The sequence below is a fragment of the Rhinoderma darwinii genome, chromosome 9 (assembly GCF_050947455.1).
Source record: "Rhinoderma darwinii isolate aRhiDar2 chromosome 9, aRhiDar2.hap1, whole genome shotgun sequence".
In the NCBI taxonomy this organism is placed as follows: Eukaryota; Metazoa; Chordata; class Amphibia; order Anura; family Rhinodermatidae; genus Rhinoderma; species Rhinoderma darwinii.
Window position 1 is genome coordinate 75,657,419 of NC_134695.1, and position 24,162 is coordinate 75,681,580.

The following is a 24,162-nucleotide window of genomic DNA, read 5'->3' on the forward strand; positions in this document are numbered from 1 at the left end:
AAGAACAGAACTAGTGTAAACAAGTGACTTGTGTGTCCCTGATTTGGTATTACGCATAAACAACCACGGCAGCGGCTATAAATTGGCCCCCGGGGCCCCGGCCTTGTGGCGGGTGAGGAACGTTGTCAGTCTCTGTAGATCTCTGCCCTCTAATTATAGAATATATCACGGAAAGCTGCGCACCTGGGCGGTTCCATCACCAAGAAACATCCAGAAAGACGTCACTACACCGGCTGCGAGCGGTAACAGCGTCGGCCCCTAAACCAGAAATAGCGTCTCAAGTCCTGACGTCGTCCTCTGCGGTTCTGTCTCATAGTCCTATAGAGAAGCCGATGGAGAAAACCGCCAGACACAACGCCATTCCGAGAGCACTCGCGTCCTGATACCATCACCGCTGACCCCAAAATCGCAGCAAACCAAAACACGAGACCTGAACGGACATCGGCGAAAATGGTGCAAAATGATGTGTGAAATCCCATTCATGTGTCATATCTGCACCTGGGAAAGCTGGATGACAACTGATGCGAGCAATAGAACGTCCACAGAGGTCACCCAGCTTTTCCAGGCTCCTGAAACATCTAACCCTGTCCGTTCCTTGGTCTTCTTTCAATTGGGGAAACCGTCCAACCTTCTGTATATAAAGCTCCATCACTATACAAGGAAAAACTTCTAATAAATTCAGCATTCCATCTTCAAGATAGCTGTTGCGGTCAGTGAATAAAACCATTAATTAAATCAGAAAAACTTGTCTTTACCTAGTTCTCCTCACACAGCTGAGCACCTGTTACTGTGTATCAACGTAGACTATCCTGTGTGAACTGAGCAGAGATCTCCCTCCGGTCCTGGCTGATCGCCTCTTAGTGCTATCAGACTCCGTTCACAGAGGGTCATGTACACTGATACATTGCGACACACTCAGCTGTGAAAAGTATTAGGTCTGTATAGGTTCTTAGCCTTGATGTAAATAAAAAAATCTCTGCTTGCCCTCAGTGAATGGGAAAATTTTCAATAATTATTTTTCCTCTACCAACACAATATAGCAAATTTTCAGGACAGCAGAGGGAGTTGTGCTGCTGCATTTTAACTAATACATTGTCACAAATCCTCAGCTGTGTGAGCAGGAGTAGGTCAGAACAAGTTTCCAACCTTTCCGAAAACAAAGATTGTTTTTTTTTTTTCCCCCCATTCACCTACAAGCAGAGATATTGAAAACACACACCTATTCCTCTTTACCGGTCCTTTCCGTGAGCGCCAACGACCGCAGGATCGGTACGCTGCTCTTCTTTATTTTCCAGACATATAGATAGAGGACGGCGGGGGAAATGTTACAGAAACTCAGGGCGGAGCCGCGCAACTCCAGCATTTCAACCAATAATCTTTATTATCAGGATTTGGCACCGGTTAAGACGCTCACCGCCTGCATAGGACGCCATATTCACGCTCTTTCCTCCGAGGTCAGAGTTCAGCTCAGGCACTTAGTTGCTCGGCCACCCGCTATTTCCACTCTCTGCGCCAGATCGGCCGGCGACATCGCGGTACGTCAGCGTCCTCCGTAATTGGCTTAGAGACCGGCTGCTACATTACCGCAAGATTCCCGAAAGGGAAAAGGTGAAAATCACGGATGGTGAAAAGTCGCTGTGGACCCTTCGCCTAACGACAGATCAACGGTGCAAACAAAGAGTTCACCTGACGAGGGGACGGCCCATACGCGACTTTCAGAGTCAACATCAACACAGGTTTAGGGACGTCTAACTTAAAAAAACACAAAACCGCCAACTTAAAAGCAAAGGACACTTAAAACCGGATTCTTGGCGAATAAAAATCGGATCCTGAAATGCAGCAGAATTTAAAAAGTGAAAATAAAATAAAAAAAGCCCCAGCAATTGTTGCCACACGTCCCGCTGCGTCCCGGCCCCCGGACCACCGCCGCTCCAAGCAGTCACCGCTCGGGAATGTGAAAATCACTTGATGAAATGGAAACAAAAACGCTTTATGACCGGTTGTGATTTGGCGGTGAACGGCTGGGGACGCCTGCGGATCTCCTGGGTGGGGGCGGGGCTTCGAGGGACTGTCCTGTGCTCGGGATCTCGCGGACTAAGGCCGTCCTGGTGACATGTACGGAGATAGAGAAACGCTGCTCCGACAGGACGCGAAGTATCGGCACGGGAAGAGGACAGCGCCGGCAGCTCTAGAATATGACGCAGTGACAGCCTTTCTTGTCCTTCTCCTTCCGCGTGGGCTCCGGGGACGGGGGACATTCCTGCTCCTGAAATTTCCTGAAAACAAAGGACACTTGAATGATGGGAGTCACGGACGCGTCTCCTCTAAGTAATGACATCGTATAAGGAAAAGTTCAAAGACTTTCTAATAGACGGTGCTCCAGATCCTCCCCATTAACAAGATCTCTGCTTGCGGTCTGTGAATTGAAAATTCTTCTTTGCATCCAAAGGCTGAAACCGTGTACAGAACTAATTAGTCTCACAGCTGAGGGTTTGTTACAGTTGTATCCAGTCTAGGCAATCCTCTGTGTGGTAAACAACCCAATCCCCAGACGGATACATTTTGCCTGTGCTGATACATTGTATCAATTATTCAGGGAGGGGATTCTTGGCTAGCTCACAGTGGATTGCCCACACGAATACATGAGAATTATCCCTCAGCTGTGTGAGCAGGACAAGATTTCAGCTCCTGAGGCCCCAGGCACACGTCAGTATTTTATCCACAATTACGGATAAAAACTATGGACTTTAATTTCTATATCGGCCACAGACCCCCTTCCCGTGTCCCGGCCGCAGACATGAGCTGCAAAAAAATAGGACGTCCCATTTTTTGCATTTAGACCGTGCTCAGATACTTCTTACTGCGAGCACGGTCCGCGGCTGAATCTCTGCGGCAAATACTGCACGGTCGTGTGCAAGCGCCCTTAGTGTAAACAATGAATGGTTCCATTCACTGACATCAGGCAGAGATCTTGAAAACGGTGAGGAATTGAAACGCGAAGTCTGTTAGAAAGCTGCAGAAGCTTTATTTACATGAAAACGATCGATCACTGCGAGGACGCGACCGCCGCTCACCTCACTACTCGCACTAATTCATGATACGATTGATCAACGTTCATCCGGATTTTGGCGGATGCCTCCATGTACGTCACTTTCAGCTGCCGCGCCAACTGGTGCCCTTCTTCCTGCGTTACCTGCAAACACAAAAACAACGAGACGGCACCAGACGTGAGCGACCGGCGGACTCTTCATCAGATACAGGAGGACTCGCCGAGCACAGAAGACACTTCACTTACCCTGCACCCCTAAAGCTGAGCAGACGAGCGGAACCCCAAAATTACCTGCACACAAGTCCAGTATGTAGTCCTGGGGGGATAGTGAGCTCTCCAGGTGTCCGTGCGTCACATGGAGGGCCCCTTTAAGACTTCACCCAAGAGAAAAGCTCAGGACAATGCCGGGTGACGGGCTCCGACGTCCGCCATTACTGTCCATAGAGGTTGTCACGCTCCACAAACCCCGACTGACACTCATTCATTCCCTCCTGCTCCGTCGCGTCTACCCGGAAACATTTCTATTATTGCGGAGTACACGGGGAGCACAGAACTGAACCCTATTATATTAAAATGACGGTCCGGTTGGAGGTAAATGTACGGACAGCTTAAATGTCAGTCTTTACTGTAGATCTGGCATTCTATTCCTAAACCTGGAGAGCTATAGATTCCTCCCAGACAGGGGCGCAGAGACCAGTGACTATAACTGAGGAGATGGAGCCAGGACATTATAATGGGATTACAACCCTCATGTTCTTCTCTGAGCAGATTGACACAGACCGGATCACAGACCGGATCACAGACCTCATAAAACAGAAGCCGTCGGACTGGAGCTGGATGACATCACGGGGGCGGGGACAGCCAGAGGTCACATGACCCGACCGCTGACACAAACCCTGTCACTGAGCCCACAGGTGAAGCGGCTGGATCGGGGGCAGCACTACCTGTCTCTGACGCTCCAGATCTGCCTTATTCCCAACCAGGATCATAGGAAACTCATCCCGGTCTTTTACTCTTAGGATCTGTCTCTGGAATTTATAGATTTCTTCAAAACTGCAACAAAAGAGAGATTTTCATTATAAGCAAAAATTGTCCAAGAGTCAAAACTGAGATCACTAATAACTCCAAAGATCTCCCATCATCTCCCCCGTCACCAGACATGAGATCCACACATCTTATATACGTGTGTGTGAGAGGTTGTCACAGCCCCGCCCCCATTACTGACATATAATATAATTACATTGTGATCAGACATGAGATCCACACATCTTATATACAGTAACAGCTACTCATCTATTACTACTGACAACCAGCCTGTATATCATGTGTGAGAGGTTGTCACAGCCCCGCCCCGTTACTGACATCACTGATATATAATATAATGACATGTGATCAGACATGAGAATCACACATCTTATATACAGTAACAGCTATTCATCTATTACTACTGACAACCAGGCTGTATATCATGTGTGAGAGGTTGTCACAGCCCCGCCCCGTTACTGACATCACTGATATATAATATAATTACATTGTGATCAGACATGAGATCCGCACATCTTATATACAGTAACAGCTATTCATCTATTACTACTGACAACCAGCCTGTATATCATGTGTGAGAGGTTGTCACAGCCCCGCCCCCTGTTACTGACATCACTGATATATAATATAATTACACTGTGATCAGACATGAGATCCACACATCTTATATACAGTAACAGCTATTCATCTATTACTACTGACAACCAGCCTGTATATCATGTGTGAGAGGTTGTCACAGCCCCGCCCTCTGTTACGGACATCACTGATATATAATATAATTACATTGTGATCAGACATGAGATCCGCACATCTTATATACAGTAACAGCTATTCATCTATTACTACTGACAACCAGCCTGTATACCATGTGTGAGAGGTTGTCACAGCCCCGCCCCCTGTTACTGACATCACTGATATATAATATAATTACACTGTGATCAGACATGAGATCCACACATCTTATATACAGTAACAGCTATTCATCTATTACCACTGACAACCAGCCTGTATATCATGTGTGAGAGGTTGTCACAGCTCCGCCCCCTGTTACTGACATCACTGATATATAATATAATTACATGTGATCAGACATGAGATCCACACATCTTATATACAGTAACAGCTATTCATCTATTACTACTGACAACCAGCCTGTATATCATGTGTGAGAGGTTGTCACAGCCCCGCCCTCTGTTACTGACATCACTGATATATAATATAATTACACTGTGATCAGACATGAGATCCACACATCTTATATACAGTAACAGCTATTCATCTATTACTACTGACAACCAGCCTGTATATCATGTGTGAGAGGTTGTCACAGCCCCGCCCCCTGTTACTGACGTCACTGATATATAATATAATTACATTGTGATCAGACATGAGATCCACACATCTTATATACAGTAACAGCTATTCATCTATTACTACTGACAACCAGCCTGTATATCATGTGTGAGAGGTTGTCACAGCCCCGCCCCCTGTTACTGACATCACTGATATATAATATAATTACACTGTGATCAGACATGAGAGCCACACATCTTATATACAGTAACTGCTATTCATCTATTACTACTGACAACCAGCCTGTATATCATGTGTGAGAGGTTGTCACAGCCCCGCCCCCTGTTACTGACATCACTGATATATAATATAATTACACTGTGATCAGACATGAGATCCACACATCTTATATACAGTAACAGCCATTCATCTATTACTACTGACCACCAGCCTGTATATCATGTGTGAGAGGTTGTCACAGCCCCGCCCCCTGTTACTGACATGACTGATATATAATATAATTACACTGTGATCAGACATGAGATCCACACATCTTATATACAGTAACAGCTATTCATCTATTACTACTGACAACCAGCCTGTATATCATGTGTGAGAGGTTGTCACAGCCCCGCCCTCTGTTACTGACATCACTGATATATAATATAATTACACTGTGATCAAACATGAGATCCACACATCTTATATACAGTAACAGCTATTCATCTATTACTACTGACAACCAGCCTGTATATCATGTGTGAGAGGTTGTCACAGCCCCGCCCCCTGTACTGACATCACTGATATATAATATAATTACATTGTGATCAGACATGAGATCCACACATCTTATATACAGTAACAGCTATTCATCTATTACTACTGACAACCAGCCTGTATATCATGTGTGAGAGGTTGTCACAGCCCCGCCCCCTGTTACTGACATCACTGATATATAATATAATTACACTGTGATCAGACATGAGATCCACACATCTTATATACAGTAACAGCTATTCATCTATTACTACTGACAACCAGCCTGTATACCATGTGTGAGAGGTTGTCACAGCCCCGCCCCCTGTTACTGACATCACTGATATATAATATAATTACACTGTGATCAGACATGAGATCCACACATCTTATATACAGTAACAGCCATTCATCTATTACTACTGACAACCAGCCTGTATATCATGTGTGTGAGGTTGTCACAGCCCCGCCCCCTGTTATTAAACTGCCTCCAGTGTCTGTATCTACATTCATGATGACCATTAGATGTATTGGACGCACCTTCCTCTGTCCGTTACTGAGAACACAAGTAAAAACCCTTCTCCGGTCCTCATGTACTGTTCTCGCATTGCTCCGAACTCCTCCTGCCCCGCAGTGTCCAGGACTGGAAGACATAGAAAGAAGCGTTGGTCCAGATGTGGGAGTCACTCTCTGAAGAATAGACTGGGGGGGGGGGGTCATCACTTATTTCTTGATTATCAGATGTATTTACGTAGAGGTGTTATATTCCAAACACTGAATCCGTCCCCTGAGGAGCTGACAATCTAATTTACTTAAAAAGCAGCAAACCATTGAACTCAAGCTCATTAAATACTCACTGTCCAGCCGCGCGGCGCGGTCATCGATAACGCACTGCTTGGTGTAGGAATCTTCAATCGTTGGGTCATAATCCGTCACAAAGTACGACTGCGGAGAGAAGACGACGTCAGAGCGATGCTCCCGGGTCACAGCTCCAACCTCCGGCGTCTATCACAGACTACAAGACATCAATATATGACCCCCGGTAATCCCCACATCTCACCAGCAGGTGTCGCCAGCAGAGCACATACGGAGTACATGATTGTTGATTGTTGAGTTCTTGTATATATTGAGGTCTTATTTATGTATCGATCAATGCAAACCGTCCAATGCCCCTCCTAAGAACCATTACAGCCAATCCGCAGGGTCGGGAGGGGTCACATGACCTACGTACATCAGCGTGATATTCTAGGCCGGTGTACACATCTGCGTTGGAGGTTTCGTTAGACGCCTCTGTTACAGAACCGGTCCAAAATAGCATAAGGAAAAAGCGCAGCACGACGCACTAATTCATCCAGAAAAAAAAAAAACGGACACCACGAATGAAATACTACAGAACCGATTAAATAAATGGCTGCCGGTGGTGTCAGGTGATAGATTTAGCGGCTCCGGTTTTTCGATGTTCTGCTCCTCTCTTACATTGGAAAACCCTTGTGAACAGACGCCTGGATTGTACGGGGGCATCAATCACACCCACTAGACAGCCCCCCAAAGTGACAAACAAAGGGGCGAAAAAGAGAGCGCTTCCTGGTTCTGGGCAGTCACATGGTTCTTCTCAGCCATTCAGCAGCTCTGAAAACGATCATGTGACACTCCACAATGCCACAAAGCGCAGTCATAGATGGGGTCACATGATCCTTTTCAGAGCTGCTGAATGGCTGAGAAGAACCATGTGACCACTCAGAACCAGGAAGCGCTCTCTTTTTCGCCCCTTTGTTTGGCACTTTGGGGGGCTGTCTAGTGGGTGCGATTGACGCTCCAATACAACAGGGTCATGTCATCTTAGAAAAGTCATCATGTGACCCATTCCGGCCATGACGACTGGCTGAGAGGGGTCATGTGACTGATGTTCTTTTTAAAATAAAAAAAACTGGAGGTGCAGGGGAGATGGGGGGGTCACATCACACCGAGAGACAGTAAATGCTACAGAGGTAACACAAGACCATTCCCCCTGACAATATAAGGGAAGTTACCACCAGCACGTCACTAAACCCACCTAATGACCAGCGCCGCCCAACGACAAGGTCATCAGAGCGCCCTCCACCCCCGCCTTACATAAAAAGAGGTGCGCAGCAGCTACGTCCATCTACTGACTGGCACTTCTGTAGCTGCTGGGTATCGGATGCCTGTGTGCGGCCGGAGGTCCTCGGCTCTATATAAGAGGGACCGGTGCGGAGCTCTCGATCGTCCCCGGACATCCACTAATGAAGATCAGTCAATCTACAGTCTAGCCGAGGATTGTCCGCAGCCGCCAGAACAGGCGCACGGCAGACGACGGAACCATTTGTCTTCTTAATTAAGACGGATCAGGATGAAAACAAGAAAAAAAGGAAACCCTCAAAATAACTTCCAGCTGTCGAGAGTCCGAGATACAACACCGGATCCGATATAAAGTCCTGATGTCACGAGAACAAACAATATCATCCAGGTGACACCGGCACACTGCGTTATAATAGGTGAGAGTCTGTAATCAGCAGAAAAGCCAGACACAAGAGGGTCAAATACATCAAACACTGGGACCGTCCCCAATACATCCAGGTCTACAGCCCACGTTCCCCGGCAAAATGTGGGGAATAAACGTGTATATAGAAAATCATCACCAATCACTCCGATACCCACAGATGACTGGGACATTCATGACCCAAATGTAGATTATATCCTGCAAATGTCTGCACAGCGACAGGGAAGGAGGGAAGGATTGGATCAGTAGTAAAACAACAAAACAAGAGTCGTCACAGACAAGGGGTCCTGATAGTGACAGACTGACAAATACCAGACTCAGACTCCACAATGGCCGACAGGAAGTAGAAGGCGGCGGCAGAAGTGCGGAGAACAAACCGCTGACACACAAGAAGGACTGAACAAGATTCAGAAACACAGCAGACTATATTATTGCTATAGGAACATATACTGCCGCCCCCCAACATCAAGACTACAACTACTATAATACTGCCCCTATATACAAGAATATAACTACTATAATACTGCTCCTATATACAAGAATATAACTATTATAATACTGCCCCCTATATACAGGAATATATCTACTATAATACTGCCCCTATATACAAGAATATAACTACTATAATACTGCTCCCTATATACAAGAATATAACTACTATAATACTGCCCCCTATATACACGAATATAACTACTATAATACTGCCCCTATATACAAGAATATAACTACTGTAATACTGCTCCTATATACAAGAGTATAACTACTATAATGCTGCCCCCTTTATACAAGAGTATAACTACTATAATACTGCCCCCTATATACAAGAATATAACTACTATAATACTGCCCTCTATATACAAGAATATAACTACTATAATACTGCCCCCTATATACAAGAATATAACTACTATAATACTGCTCCTATATACAAGAATATAACTACTATAATACTGCCCCCTATATACAGGAATATAACTACTATAATACTGCTCCTATATACAAGAATATAACTACTATAATACTGCCCCTATATACAAGAATATAACTACTATAATACTGCTCCTATATACAAGAATATAACTACTATAATACTGCCCCCTATATACAAGAATATAACTACTATAATACTGCTCCTATATACAAGAATATAACTACTATAATACTGCCCCCTATATACAGGAATATAACTACTATAATACTGCACCTATATACAAGAATATAACTACTATAATACTGCTCCTATATACAAGAATATAACTACTATAATACTGCCCCCTATATACAGGAATATAACTACTATAATACTCCCCTATATACAAGAATATAACTACTATAATACTGCCCCTATATACAAGAATATAACTACTATAATACTGCTCCTATATACAAGAATATAACTACTATAATACTGCTCCCTATATACAAGAATATAACTACTATAATACTGCCCCCTATATACAAGAATATAACTACTATAATACTGCTCCCTATATACAAGAATATAACTACTATAATACTGCCCCCTATATACAAGAATATAACCACTACAATACTGCCCATATATACAAGAATATAACTACTATAATACTGTCACTATATACAAGAATATAACTACTATATTACTGCTCCTATATACAAGAATATAACTACTATAATACTGCCCTCTATATACAAGACTATAACTACTATAATACTGCCCCTATATACAAGAATATAACTACTATAATACTGCCCCTATATACAAGAATATAACTACTATAATACTGCTCCTATATACAAGAATATAACTACTATAATACTGCTCCTATATACAAGAATATAACTACTATAATACTGCTCCTATATACAAGAATATAACTACTATAATACTGCTCCTATATACAAGAATATAACTACAATAATACTGCTCCCTATATACAAGAATATAACTACTATAATACTGCCCCTATATACAGGAATATAACTATTATAATACTGCCCCCAATATACAAGAATATAACTACTATAATACTGCCCACTATATACAAGAATATAACCACTATAAGGGCGGGTTCACACATGGCGGAATTTCACTTAAATTCCGCCTGCGGACACTCCGCAGCGTTAATCCGCAGCGGAGCCGTTTCTCCATTGACTTTCACTTTAATTTAGCAGTGTTCGTTTACACGATGCATACAATTCCGCTGCGGAGCATAGGCTGCGGAGCGGAATTTGGTGTCCGCAGCATGCTCTGTCTGTTGCGGAGCAGTGGCGGACTGGTTGCGGACTCATGGCGGAATTTCTCCATTGACTTCAATGGAGAGTCAAAATTCCGCAATGAAGTCCGCAGATCTTATGTGTGCTGCGGAGCGTATTGTTTTTACTACCATGACATTTCTTCATTCTGGCTGGACCTATGTATTTCTAGGTCTACAGCCAGACTGAGGAAGTCAATGGGGCTCCCGTAATGACGGGAGCGTTGCTAGGAGACGTCTGTAAATAGTCACTGTCCAGGGTGCTGAAAGAGTTACGCGATCGGCAGTAACTGTTTCTGCACCCGGGACAGTGACTACCGATCCCAATATACATGTATCTGTAAAAAAACATATAAGTTCATACTTACCGAGAACTCCCTGCGTCTGTCTCCAGTCCGGCCTCCCAGGATGACGTTTCAGTGTAAGTGACGGCTGCAGCCAATCACAGGCCAAGCACAGGCTGCAGCGGTCACATGGACTGGCGCGTCATCCAGGGAGGTCGGGCTGGATGCCGAAAGAGGGACGCGTCACCAAGACAACGGGCGGTAAGTATGAATTTCTTTGACTTTCACTAGGGAAAGTGCTGTCCCTTCTCTCTATCCTGCACTGAATAGGGAGAAGAGAAGCACTTTTCCTGCAGTCCGCAGCGGCCAGTCCGCATCAATTTTCTGCACATTTTGTGCAGATCCGCTGCAGAATCTGCAACGCAGATTCTGTGCGGCATTGATGCGGACAGTTGCGGAGGAATTCCGCCATGTGTGGTCATGCCCTAATACTGCCCCTATATACAAGAATATAACTACTATAATACTGCCCCCTATATACAAGAATATAACTACTATAATACTGCCTTCTATATACAAGAATATAACTACTATAATACTGCCCCCTATATACAAGAATATAACTACTATAATACTGCTCCTATATACAAGAATATAACTACTATAATACTGCCCCCTATATACAAGAATATAACTACTATAATACTGCTCCTATATACAAGAATATAACTACTATAATACTGCCTCCTATATACAAGAATATAACTACTATAATACTGCTCCTATATACAAGAATATAACTACTATAATCCTGCCCACTATATACAAGAATATAACCACTATAATACTGCTCCTATATACAAGAATATAACTACTATAATACTGCTCCTATATACAAGACTATAACTACTATAATACTGCCCCTATATACAAGAATATAACTACTATATTACTGCTCCTATATACAAGAATATAACTACTATAATACTGCCCCCTATATACAAGAATATAACTACTATAATACTGCCCCCTATATACAAGAATATAACTACTATAATACTGCTCCTATATACAAGAATATAACTACTATAATACTGCCTCCTATATACAAGATTATAACTACTATAATACTGCTCCTATATACAAGAATATAACTACTATAATACTGCCCCTATATACAAGAGTATAACTACTATAACGGTATGTTCACACGGCCTATTTACGGACGTAATTCGGGCGTTTTTGCCCCGAATTACGTCTGAAAATAGCGCCTCAATAGCGCTGACAAACATCTGCCCATTGAAAGCAATGGGCAGACGTTTGTCTGTTCACACGAGGCGTAATTTACGCGCCGCTGTCAAATGACGGCGCGTAAATAGACGCCCGCGTCAAAGAAGTGACCTGTCACTTCTTTGGCCTTAGTTGGAGCCGTTATTCATTGACTTCAATGAATAGCAGCGCCAATTACGTCCGTAATTGACGCGGCGTTCAAGCGCCTGCACATGCCGTTACGGCTGAAATTACGGGGATGTTTTCAGGCTGAAACATCCCCGTAATTTCAGCCGTTACGGACGCCCTCGTGTGAACATACCCTAATACTGCCTCTATATACAAGAATATAATTAATATAATACTGCTCCTATATACAAGAATATAACTACTATAATACTGCCCCCTATATACAAGAATATAACTACTATAATACTGCTTATATACAAGAATATAACTACTATAATACTGCCCCTATATACAAGAATATAACTACTATAATACTGCCCCTATATACAAGAATATAACTACTATAATACTGCCCCTATATACAAGAATATAACTACTATAATACTGCTCCTATATACAAGAATATAACTACTATAATACTGCACCCTATATACAAGAATATAACTACTATAATACTGCCCCTATATACAAGAATATAACTACTATAATACTGCCCCTATAAACAAGAATATAACTACTATAATACTGCCTCCTATATACAAGAATATAACTACTATAATACTGCCCCTATATACAAGAATATAACTACTATAATACTGCCCCTATATACAAGAATATAATTACTATAATACTTCTCCTATATACAAGAATATAACTACAATAATACTGCCCCCTATATACAAGAATATAACTACTATAATACTGCCTCCTATATACAAGAATATAGCTACTATAATACTGCTCCCTATATACAAGAATATAACTACTATAATACTGCCCCATATATACAAGAATATAACTACTATAATACTGCCTCCTATATACAAGAATATAACTACTATAATACTGTTCCTATATACAAGAATATAACTACTATAATACTGCCCCCTATATACAAGAATATAACTACTATAATACTGCCCCTATATACAAGAATATAACTACTATAATACTGCTCCCTATATACAAGAATATAACTACTATAATACTGCCCCCTATATACAAGAATATAACTACTATAATACTGCCCATATATACAAGAATATAACTACTATAATACTGCCCCTATAAACAAGAATATAACTACTATAATACTGCCTCCTATATACAAGAATATAACTACTATAATACTGCCCCTATATACAAGAATATAACTACTATAATACTGCCCATATATACAAGAATATAATTACTATAATACTTCTCCTATATACAAGAATATAACTACAATAATACTGCCCCCTATATACAAGAATATAACTACTATAATACTGCCTCCTATATACAAGAATATAGCTACTATAATACTGCTCCATATATACAAGAATATAACTACTATAATACTGCCCATATATACAAGAATATAACTACTATAATACTGCCCCTATATACAAGAATATAACTACTATAATACTGCTCCTATATACAAGAATATAACTACTATAATACTGCCCCTATATACAAGAATATAACTACTATAATACTGCCCCTATATACAAGAATATAACTACTATAATACTGCTCCCTATATACAAGAATATAACTACTATAATACTGCCCCCTATATACAAGAATATAACTACTATAATACTGCCCATATATACAAGAATATAACTACTATAATACTGCCCCTATATACAAGAATATAACTACTATAATACTGCCCCCTATATACAAGAATATAACTACTATAATACTGCTCCTATATACAAGAATATAACTACTATAATACTGCCCCTATATACAAGAATATAACTACTATAATACTGCTCCTATATACAAGAATATAACTACTATAATACTGCCCCTATATACAAGAATATAACTACTATAATACTGCCCATATATACAAGAATATAACTACTATAATACTGCCCCTATATACAAGAATATAACTACTATAATACTGCCCCCTATATACAAGAATATAACTACTATAATACTGCCTCCTATATACAAGAATATAACTACTATAATACTGCTCCTATATACAAGAATATAACTACTATAATACTGCCCCATATATACAAGAATATAACTACTATAATACTGCCCCCTATATACAAGAATATAACTACTATAATACTGCCCCTATATACAAGAATATAACTACTATAATACTGCCCCTATATATAAGAATATAACTACTATAATACTGCTCCCTATATACAAGAATATAACTACTATAATACTGCTCCCTATATACAAGAATATAACTACTATAATACTGCCCCCTATATACAAGAATATAACTACTATAATACTGCCCATATATACAAGAATATAACTACTATAATACTGCCCCTATAAACAAGAATATAACTACTATAATACTGCCTCCTATATACAAGAATATAACTACTATAATACTGCCCCTATATACAAGAATATAACTACTATAATACTGCCCATATATACAAGAATATAATTACTATAATACTTCTCCTATATACAAGAATATAACTACAATAATACTGCCCCCTATATACAAGAATATAACTACTATAATACTGCCTCCTATATACAAGAATATAGCTACTATAATACTGCTCCATATATACAAGAATATAACTACTATAATACTGCCCATATATACAAGAATATAACTACTATAATACTGCCCCTATATACAAGAATATAACTACTATAATACTGCTCCTATATACAAGAATATAACTACTATAATACTGCCCCTATATACAAGAATATAACTACTATAATACTGCCCCTATATACAAGAATATAACTACTATAATACTGCTCCCTATATACAAGAATATAACTACTATAATACTGCCCCCTATATACAAGAATATAACTACTATAATACTGCCCATATATACAAGAATATAACTACTATAATACTGCCCCTATATACAAGAATATAACTACTATAATACTGCCCCCTATATACAAGAATATAACTACTATAATACTGCTCCTATATACAAGAATATAACTACTATAATACTGCCCCTATATACAAGAATATAACTACTATAATACTGCTCCTATATACAAGAATATAACTACTATAATACTGCCCCTATATACAAGAATATAACTACTATAATACTGCCCATATATACAAGAATATAACTACTATAATACTGCCCCTATATACAAGAATAGCACTACTATAATACTGTCCCCTATATACAAGAATATAACTACTATAATACTGCCCCTATATACAAGAATATAACTACTATAATACTGCCCATATATACAAGAATATAACTACTATAATACTGCTCCCTATATACAAGAATATAACTACTATAATACTGCCCCCTATATACAAGAATATAACTACTATAATACTGCCCCTATATACAAGAATATAACTACTATAATACTGCCCATATATACAAGAATATAACTACTATAATACTGCCCCTATATACAAGAATATAACTACTATAATACTGCCCCCTATATACAAGAATATAACTACTATAATACTGCTCCCTATATACAAGAATATAACTACTATAATACTGCCCCCTATATACAAGAATATAACTACTATAATACTGCTCCTATATACAAGAATATAACTACTATAATACTGCCCCATATATACAAGAATATAACTACTATAATACTGCCCCCTATATACAAGAATATAACTACTATAATACTGCCCCTATATACAAGAATATAACTACTATAATACTGCCCCTATATATAAGAATATAACTACTATAATACTGCTCCCTATATACAAGAATATAACTACTATAATACTGCCTCCTATATACAAGAATATAGCTACTATAATACTGCCCCCTATATACAAGAATATAACTACTATAATACTGCCCCTATATACAAGAATATAACTACTATAATACTGCTCCTATATACAAGACTATAACTACTATAATACTGCCCCTATATACAAGAATATAACTACTATATTACTGCTCCTATATACAAGAATATAACTACTATAATACTGCCCCCTATATACAAGAATATAACTACTATAATACTGCCCCCTATATACAAGAATATAACTACTATAATACTGCTCCTATATACAAGAATATAACTACTATAATACTGCCTCCTATATACAAGATTATAACTACTATAATACTGCTCCTATATACAAGAATATAACTACTATAATACTGCCCCTATATACAAGAGTATAACTACTATAACGGTATGTTCACACGGCCTATTTACGGACGTAATTCGGGCGTTTTTGCCCCGAATTACGTCTGAAAATAGCGCCTCAATAGCGCTGACAAACATCTGCCCATTGAAAGCAATGGGCAGACGTTTGTCTGTTCACACGAGGCGTAATTTACGCGCCGCTGTCAAATGACGGCGCGTAAATAGACGCCCGCGTCAAAGAAGTGACCTGTCACTTCTTTGGCCTTAGTTGGAGCCGTTATTCATTGACTTCAATGAATAGCAGCGCCAATTACGTCCGTAATTGACGCGGCGTTCAAGCGCCTGCACATGCCGTTACGGCTGAAATTACGGGGATGTTTTCAGGCTGAAACATCCCCGTAATTTCAGCCGTTACGGACGCCCTCGTGTGAACATACCCTAATACTGCCTCTATATACAAGAATATAATTAATATAATACTGCTCCTATATACAAGAATATAACTACTATAATACTGCCCCCTATATACAAGAATATAACTACTATAATACTGCTTATATACAAGAATATAACTACTATAATACTGCCCCTATATACAAGAATATAACTACTATAATACTGCCCCTATATACAAGAATATAACTACTATAATACTGCCCCTATATACAAGAATATAACTACTATAATACTGCTCCTATATACAAGAATATAACTACTATAATACTGCACCCTATATACAAGAATATAACTACTATAATACTGCCCCTATATACAAGAATATAACTACTATAATACTGCCCCTATAAACAAGAATATAACTACTATAATACTGCCTCCTATATACAAGAATATAACTACTATAATACTGCCCCTATATACAAGAATATAACTACTATAATACTGCCCCTATATACAAGAATATAATTACTATAATACTTCTCCTATATACAAGAATATAACTACAATAATACTGCCCCCTATATACAAGAATATAACTACTATAATACTGCCTCCTATATACAAGAATATAGCTACTATAATACTGCCCCCTATATACAAGAATATAACTACTATAATACTGCCCATATATACAAGAATATAACTACTATAATACTGCCCCTATAAACAAGAATATAACTACTATAATACTGCCTCCTATATACAAGAATATAACTACTATAATACTGCCCCTATATACAAGAATATAACTACTATAATACTGCCCATATATACAAGAATATAATTACTATAATACTTCTCCTATATACAAGAATATAACTACAATAATACTGCCCCCTATATACAAGAATATAACTACTATAATACTGCCTCCTATATACAAGAATATAGCTACTATAATACTGCTCCATATATACAAGAATATAACTACTATAATACTGCCCATATATACAAGAATATAACTACTATAATACTGCCCCTATATACAAGAATATAACTACTATAATACTGCTCCTATATACAAGAATATAACTACTATAATACTGCCCCTATATACAAGAATATAACTACTATAATACTGCCCCTATATACAAGAATATAACTACTATAATACTGCTCCCTATATACAAGAATATAACTACTATAATACTGCCCCCTATATACAAGAATATAACTACTATAATACTGCCCATATATACAAGAATATAACTACTATAATACTGCCCCTATATACAAGAATATAACTACTATAATACTGCCCCCTATATACAAGAATATAACTACTATAATACTGCTCCTATATACAAGAATATAACTACTATAATACTGCCCCTATATACAAGAATATAACTACTATAATACTGCTCCTATATACAAGAATATAACTACTATAATACTGCCCCTATATACAAGAATATAACTACTATAATACTGCCCATATATACAAGAATATAACTACTATAATACTGCCCCTATATACAAGAATATAACTACTATAATACTGCCCCCTATATACAAGAATATAACTACTATAATACTGCCTCCTATATACAAGAATATAACTACTATAATACTGCTCCTATATACAAGAATATAACTACTATAATACTGCCCCATATATACAAGAATATAACTACTATAATACTGCCCCCTATATACAAGAATATAACTACTATAATACTGCCCCTATATACAAGAATATAACTACTATAATACTGCCCCTATATATAAGAATATAACTACTATAATACTGCTCCCTATATACAAGAATATAACTACTATAATACTGCTCCCTATATACAAGAATATAACTACTATAATACTGCCCCCTATATACAAGAATATAACTACTATAATACTGCCCATATATACAAGAATATAACTACTATAATACTGCCCCTATAAACAAGAATATAACTACTATAATACTGCTCCTATATACAAGAATATAACTACTATAATACTGCCCCATATATACAAGAATATAACTACTATAATACTGCCCCCTATATACAAGAATATAACTACTATAATACTGCCCCTATATACAAGAATATAACTACTATAATACTGCCCCTATATATAAGAATATAACTACTATAATACTGCTCCCTATATACAAGAATATAACTACTATAATACTGCCTCCTATATACAAGAATATAGCTACTATAATACTGCCCCCTATATACAAGAATATAACTACTATAATACTGCCCCCTATATACAAGAATATAACTACTATAATACTGCTCCTATATACAAGACTATAACTACTATAATACTGCCCCTATATACAAGAATATAACTACTATATTACTGCTCCTATATACAAGAATATAACTACTATAATACTGCCCCCTATATACAAGAATATAACTACTATAATACTGCCCCCTATATACAAGAATATAACTACTATAATACTGCTCCTATATACAAGAATATAACTACTATAATACTGCCTCCTATATACAAGATTATAACTACTATAATACTGCTCCTATATACAAGAATATAACTACTATAATACTGCCCCTATATACAAGAGTATAACTACTATAACGGTATGTTCACACGGCCTATTTACGGACGTAATTCGGGCGTTTTTGCCCCGAATTACGTCTGAAAATAGCGCCTCAATAGCGCTGACAAACATCTGCCCATTGAAAGCAATGGGCAGACGTTTGTCTGTTCACACGAGGCGTAATTTACGCGCCGCTGTCAAATGACGGCGCGTAAATAGACGCCCGCGTCAAAGAAGTGACCTGTCACTTCTTTGGCCTTAGTTGGAGCCGTTATTCATTGACTTCAATGAATAGCAGCGCCAATTACGTCCGTAATTGACGCGGCGTTCAAGCGCCTGCACATGCCGTTACGGCTGAAATTACGGGGATGTTTTCAGGCTGAAACATCCCCGTAATTTCAGCCGTTACGGACGCCCTCGTGTGAACATACCCTAATACTGCCTCTATATACAAGAATATAATTAATATAATACTGCTCCTATATACAAGAATATAACTACTATAATACTGCCCCCTATATACAAGAATATAACTACTATAATACTGCTTATATACAAGAATATAACTACTATAATACTGCCCCTATATACAAGAATATAACTACTATAATACTGCCCCTATATACAAGAATATAACTACTATAATACTGCCCCTATATACAAGAATATAACTACTATAATACTGCTCCTATATACAAGAATATAACTACTATAATACTGCACCCTATATACAAGAATATAACTACTATAATACTGCCCCTATATACAAGAATATAACTACTATAATACTGCCCCTATAAACAAGAATATAACTACTATAATACTGCCTCCTATATACAAGAATATAACTACTATAATACTGCCCCTATATACAAGAATATAACTACTATAATACTGCCCCTATATACAAGAATATAATTACTATAATACTTCTCCTATATACAAGAATATAACTACAATAATACTGCCCCCTATATACAAGAATATAACTACTATAATACTGCCTCCTATATACAAGAATATAGCTACTATAATACTGCCCCCTATATACAAGAATATAACTACTATAATACTGCCCATATATACAAGAATATAACTACTATAATACTGCCCCTATAAACAAGAATATAACTACTATAATACTGCCTCCTATATACAAGAATATAACTACTATAATACTGCCCCTATATACAAGAATATAACTACTATAATACTGCCCATATATACAAGAATATAATTACTATAATACTTCTCCTATATACAAGAATATAACTACAATAATACTGCCCCCTATATACAAGAATATAACTACTATAATACTGCCTCCTATATACAAGAATATAGCTACTATAATACTGCTCCATATATACAAGAATATAACTACTATAATACTGCCCATATATACAAGAATATAACTACTATAATACTGCCCCTATATACAAGAATATAACTACTATAATACTGCTCCTATATACAAGAATATAACTACTATAATACTGCCCCTATATACAAGAATATAACTACTATAATACTGCCCCTATATACAAGAATATAACTACTATAATACTGCTCCCTATATACAAGAATATAACTACTATAATACTGCCCCCTATATACAAGAATATAACTACTATAATACTGCCCATATATACAAGAATATAACTACTATAATACTGCCCCTATATACAAGAATATAACTACTATAATACTGCCCCCTATATACAAGAATATAACTACTATAATACTGCTCCTATATACAAGAATATAACTACTATAATACTGCCCCTATATACAAGAATATAACTACTATAATACTGCTCCTATATACAAGAATATAACTACTATAATACTGCCCCTATATACAAGAATATAACTACTATAATACTGCCCATATATACAAGAATATAACTACTATAATACTGCCCCTATATACAAGAATATAACTACTATAATACTGCCCCCTATATACAAGAATATAACTACTATAATACTGCCTCCTATATACAAGAATATAACTACTATAATACTGCTCCTATATACAAGAATATAACTACTATAATACTGCCCCATATATACAAGAATATAACTACTATAATACTGCCCCCTATATACAAGAATATAACTACTATAATACTGCCCCTATATACAAGAATATAACTACTATAATACTGCCCCTATATATAAGAATATAACTACTATAATACTGCTCCCTATATACAAGAATATAACTACTATAATACTGCTCCCTATATACAAGAATATAACTACTATAATACTGCCCCCTATATACAAGAATATAACTACTATAATACTGCCCATATATACAAGAATATAACTACTATAATACTGCCCCTATAAACAAGAATATAACTACTATAATACTGCCTCCTATATACAAGAATATAACTACTATAATACTGCCCCTATATACAAGAATATAACTACTATAATACTGCCCATATATACAAGAATATAATTACTATAATACTTCTCCTATATACAAGAATATAACTACAATAATACTGCCCCCTATATACAAGAATATAACTACTATAATACTGCCTCCTATATACAAGAATATAGCTACTATAATACTGCTCCATATATACAAGAATATAACTACTATAATACTGCCCATATATACAAGAATATAACTACTATAATACTGCCCCTATATACAAGAATATAACTACTATAATACTGCTCCTATATACAAGAATATAACTACTATAATACTGCCCCTATATACAAGAATATAACTACTATAATACTGCCCCTATATACAAGAATATAACTACTATAATACTGCTCCCTATATACAAGAATATAACTACTATAATACTGCCCCCTATATACAAGAATATAACTACTATAATACTGCCCATATATACAAGAATATAACTACTATAATACTGCCCCTATATACAAGAATATAACTACTATAATACTGCCCCCTATATACAAGAATATAACTACTATAATACTGCTCCTATATACAAGAATATAACTACTATAATACTGCCCCTATATACAAGAATATAACTACTATAATACTGCTCCTATATACAAGAATATAACTACTATAATACTGCCCCTATATACAAGAATATAACTACTATAATACTGCCCATATATACAAGAATATAACTACTATAATACTGCCCCTATATACAAGAATAGCACTACTATAATACTGTCCCCTATATACAAGAATATAACTACTATAATACTGCCCCTATATACAAGAATATAACTACTATAATACTGCCCATATATACAAGAATATAACTACTATAATACTGCTCCCTATATACAAGAATATAACTACTATAATACTGCCCCCTATATACAAGAATATAACTACTATAATACTGCCCCTATATACAAGAATATAACTACTATAATACTGCCCATATATACAAGAATATAACTACTATAATACTGCCCCTATATACAAGAATATAACTACTATAATACTGCCCCCTATATACAAGAATATAACTACTATAATACTGCTCCCTATATACAAGAATATAACTACTATAATACTGCCCCCTATATACAAGAATATAACTACTATAATACTGCTCCTATATACAAGAATATAACTACTATAATACTGCCCCATATATACAAGAATATAACTACTATAATACTGCCCCCTATATACAAGAATATAACTACTATAATACTGCCCCTATATACAAGAATATAACTACTATAATACTGCCCCTATATATAAGAATATAACTACTATAATACTGCTCCCTATATACAAGAATATAACTACTATAATACTGCTCCCTATATACAAGAATATAACTACTATAAGGCTGGGTTCACACGACCTATTTTCAGACGTAAACGAGGCGTATTATGCCTCGTTTTACGTCTGAAAATAGGGCTACAATACGTCGGCAAACATCTGCCCATTCATTTGAATGGGTTTGCCGACGTACTGTGCAGACGACCTGTTATTTACGCGTCGTCGTTTGACAGCTGTCAAACGACGACGCGTAAAAATACAGCCTCGTCAAAAGAAGTGCAGGACACTTCTTTGGACGTTTTTGGAGCTGTTTTCTCATAGACTCCAATGAAAACAGCTCCAAAAACGGACGTAAAAAACAGCGCGAAAACGGCTCGAAAAATGCGAGTTGGTCAAAAAACGTCTGAAAAGCAGGGTCTGTTTTCCCTTGAAAACAGCTCTGGATTTTCAGACGTTTTTGGTCACTACGTGTGCACATACCCTAATACTGCCCCTATATACAAGAATATAACTACTATAATACTGCTCCTATATACAAGAATATAACTACTATAATACTGCTCCCTATATACAAGAATATAACTACTATAATACTGCCCCCTATATACAAGAATATAACTACTATAATACTGCCCCCTATATACAA

General features: G+C 37.3%; 1 protein-coding gene across 2 annotated transcripts in view; it reads right to left on the bottom strand.

The window, feature by feature from the left end:
- Positions 1 to 1,355: 1,355 nt before the first annotated feature.
- Positions 1,356 to 24,162, bottom strand: part of RRAS2 (RAS related 2) — a 40,998-nt gene continuing 18,191 nt past the window's right edge. The window contains exons 2-6 of one of the 2 annotated variants that reach the window (XM_075838201.1): positions 7,000 to 7,087; positions 6,683 to 6,785; positions 3,994 to 4,102; positions 3,075 to 3,193; positions 1,356 to 2,276 (exon numbers count right to left, since the gene is read on the bottom strand). In XM_075838201.1, the coding sequence (XP_075694316.1) occupies positions 2,189 to 2,276; positions 3,075 to 3,193; positions 3,994 to 4,102; positions 6,683 to 6,785; positions 7,000 to 7,087 (507 nt within the window). In that variant the 3' untranslated portion in view covers positions 1,356 to 2,188. The remainder of the gene's footprint in view (positions 2,277 to 3,074; positions 3,194 to 3,993; positions 4,103 to 6,682; positions 6,786 to 6,999; positions 7,088 to 24,162) is intronic. The other variant, XM_075838202.1, reaches the window with a different exon arrangement.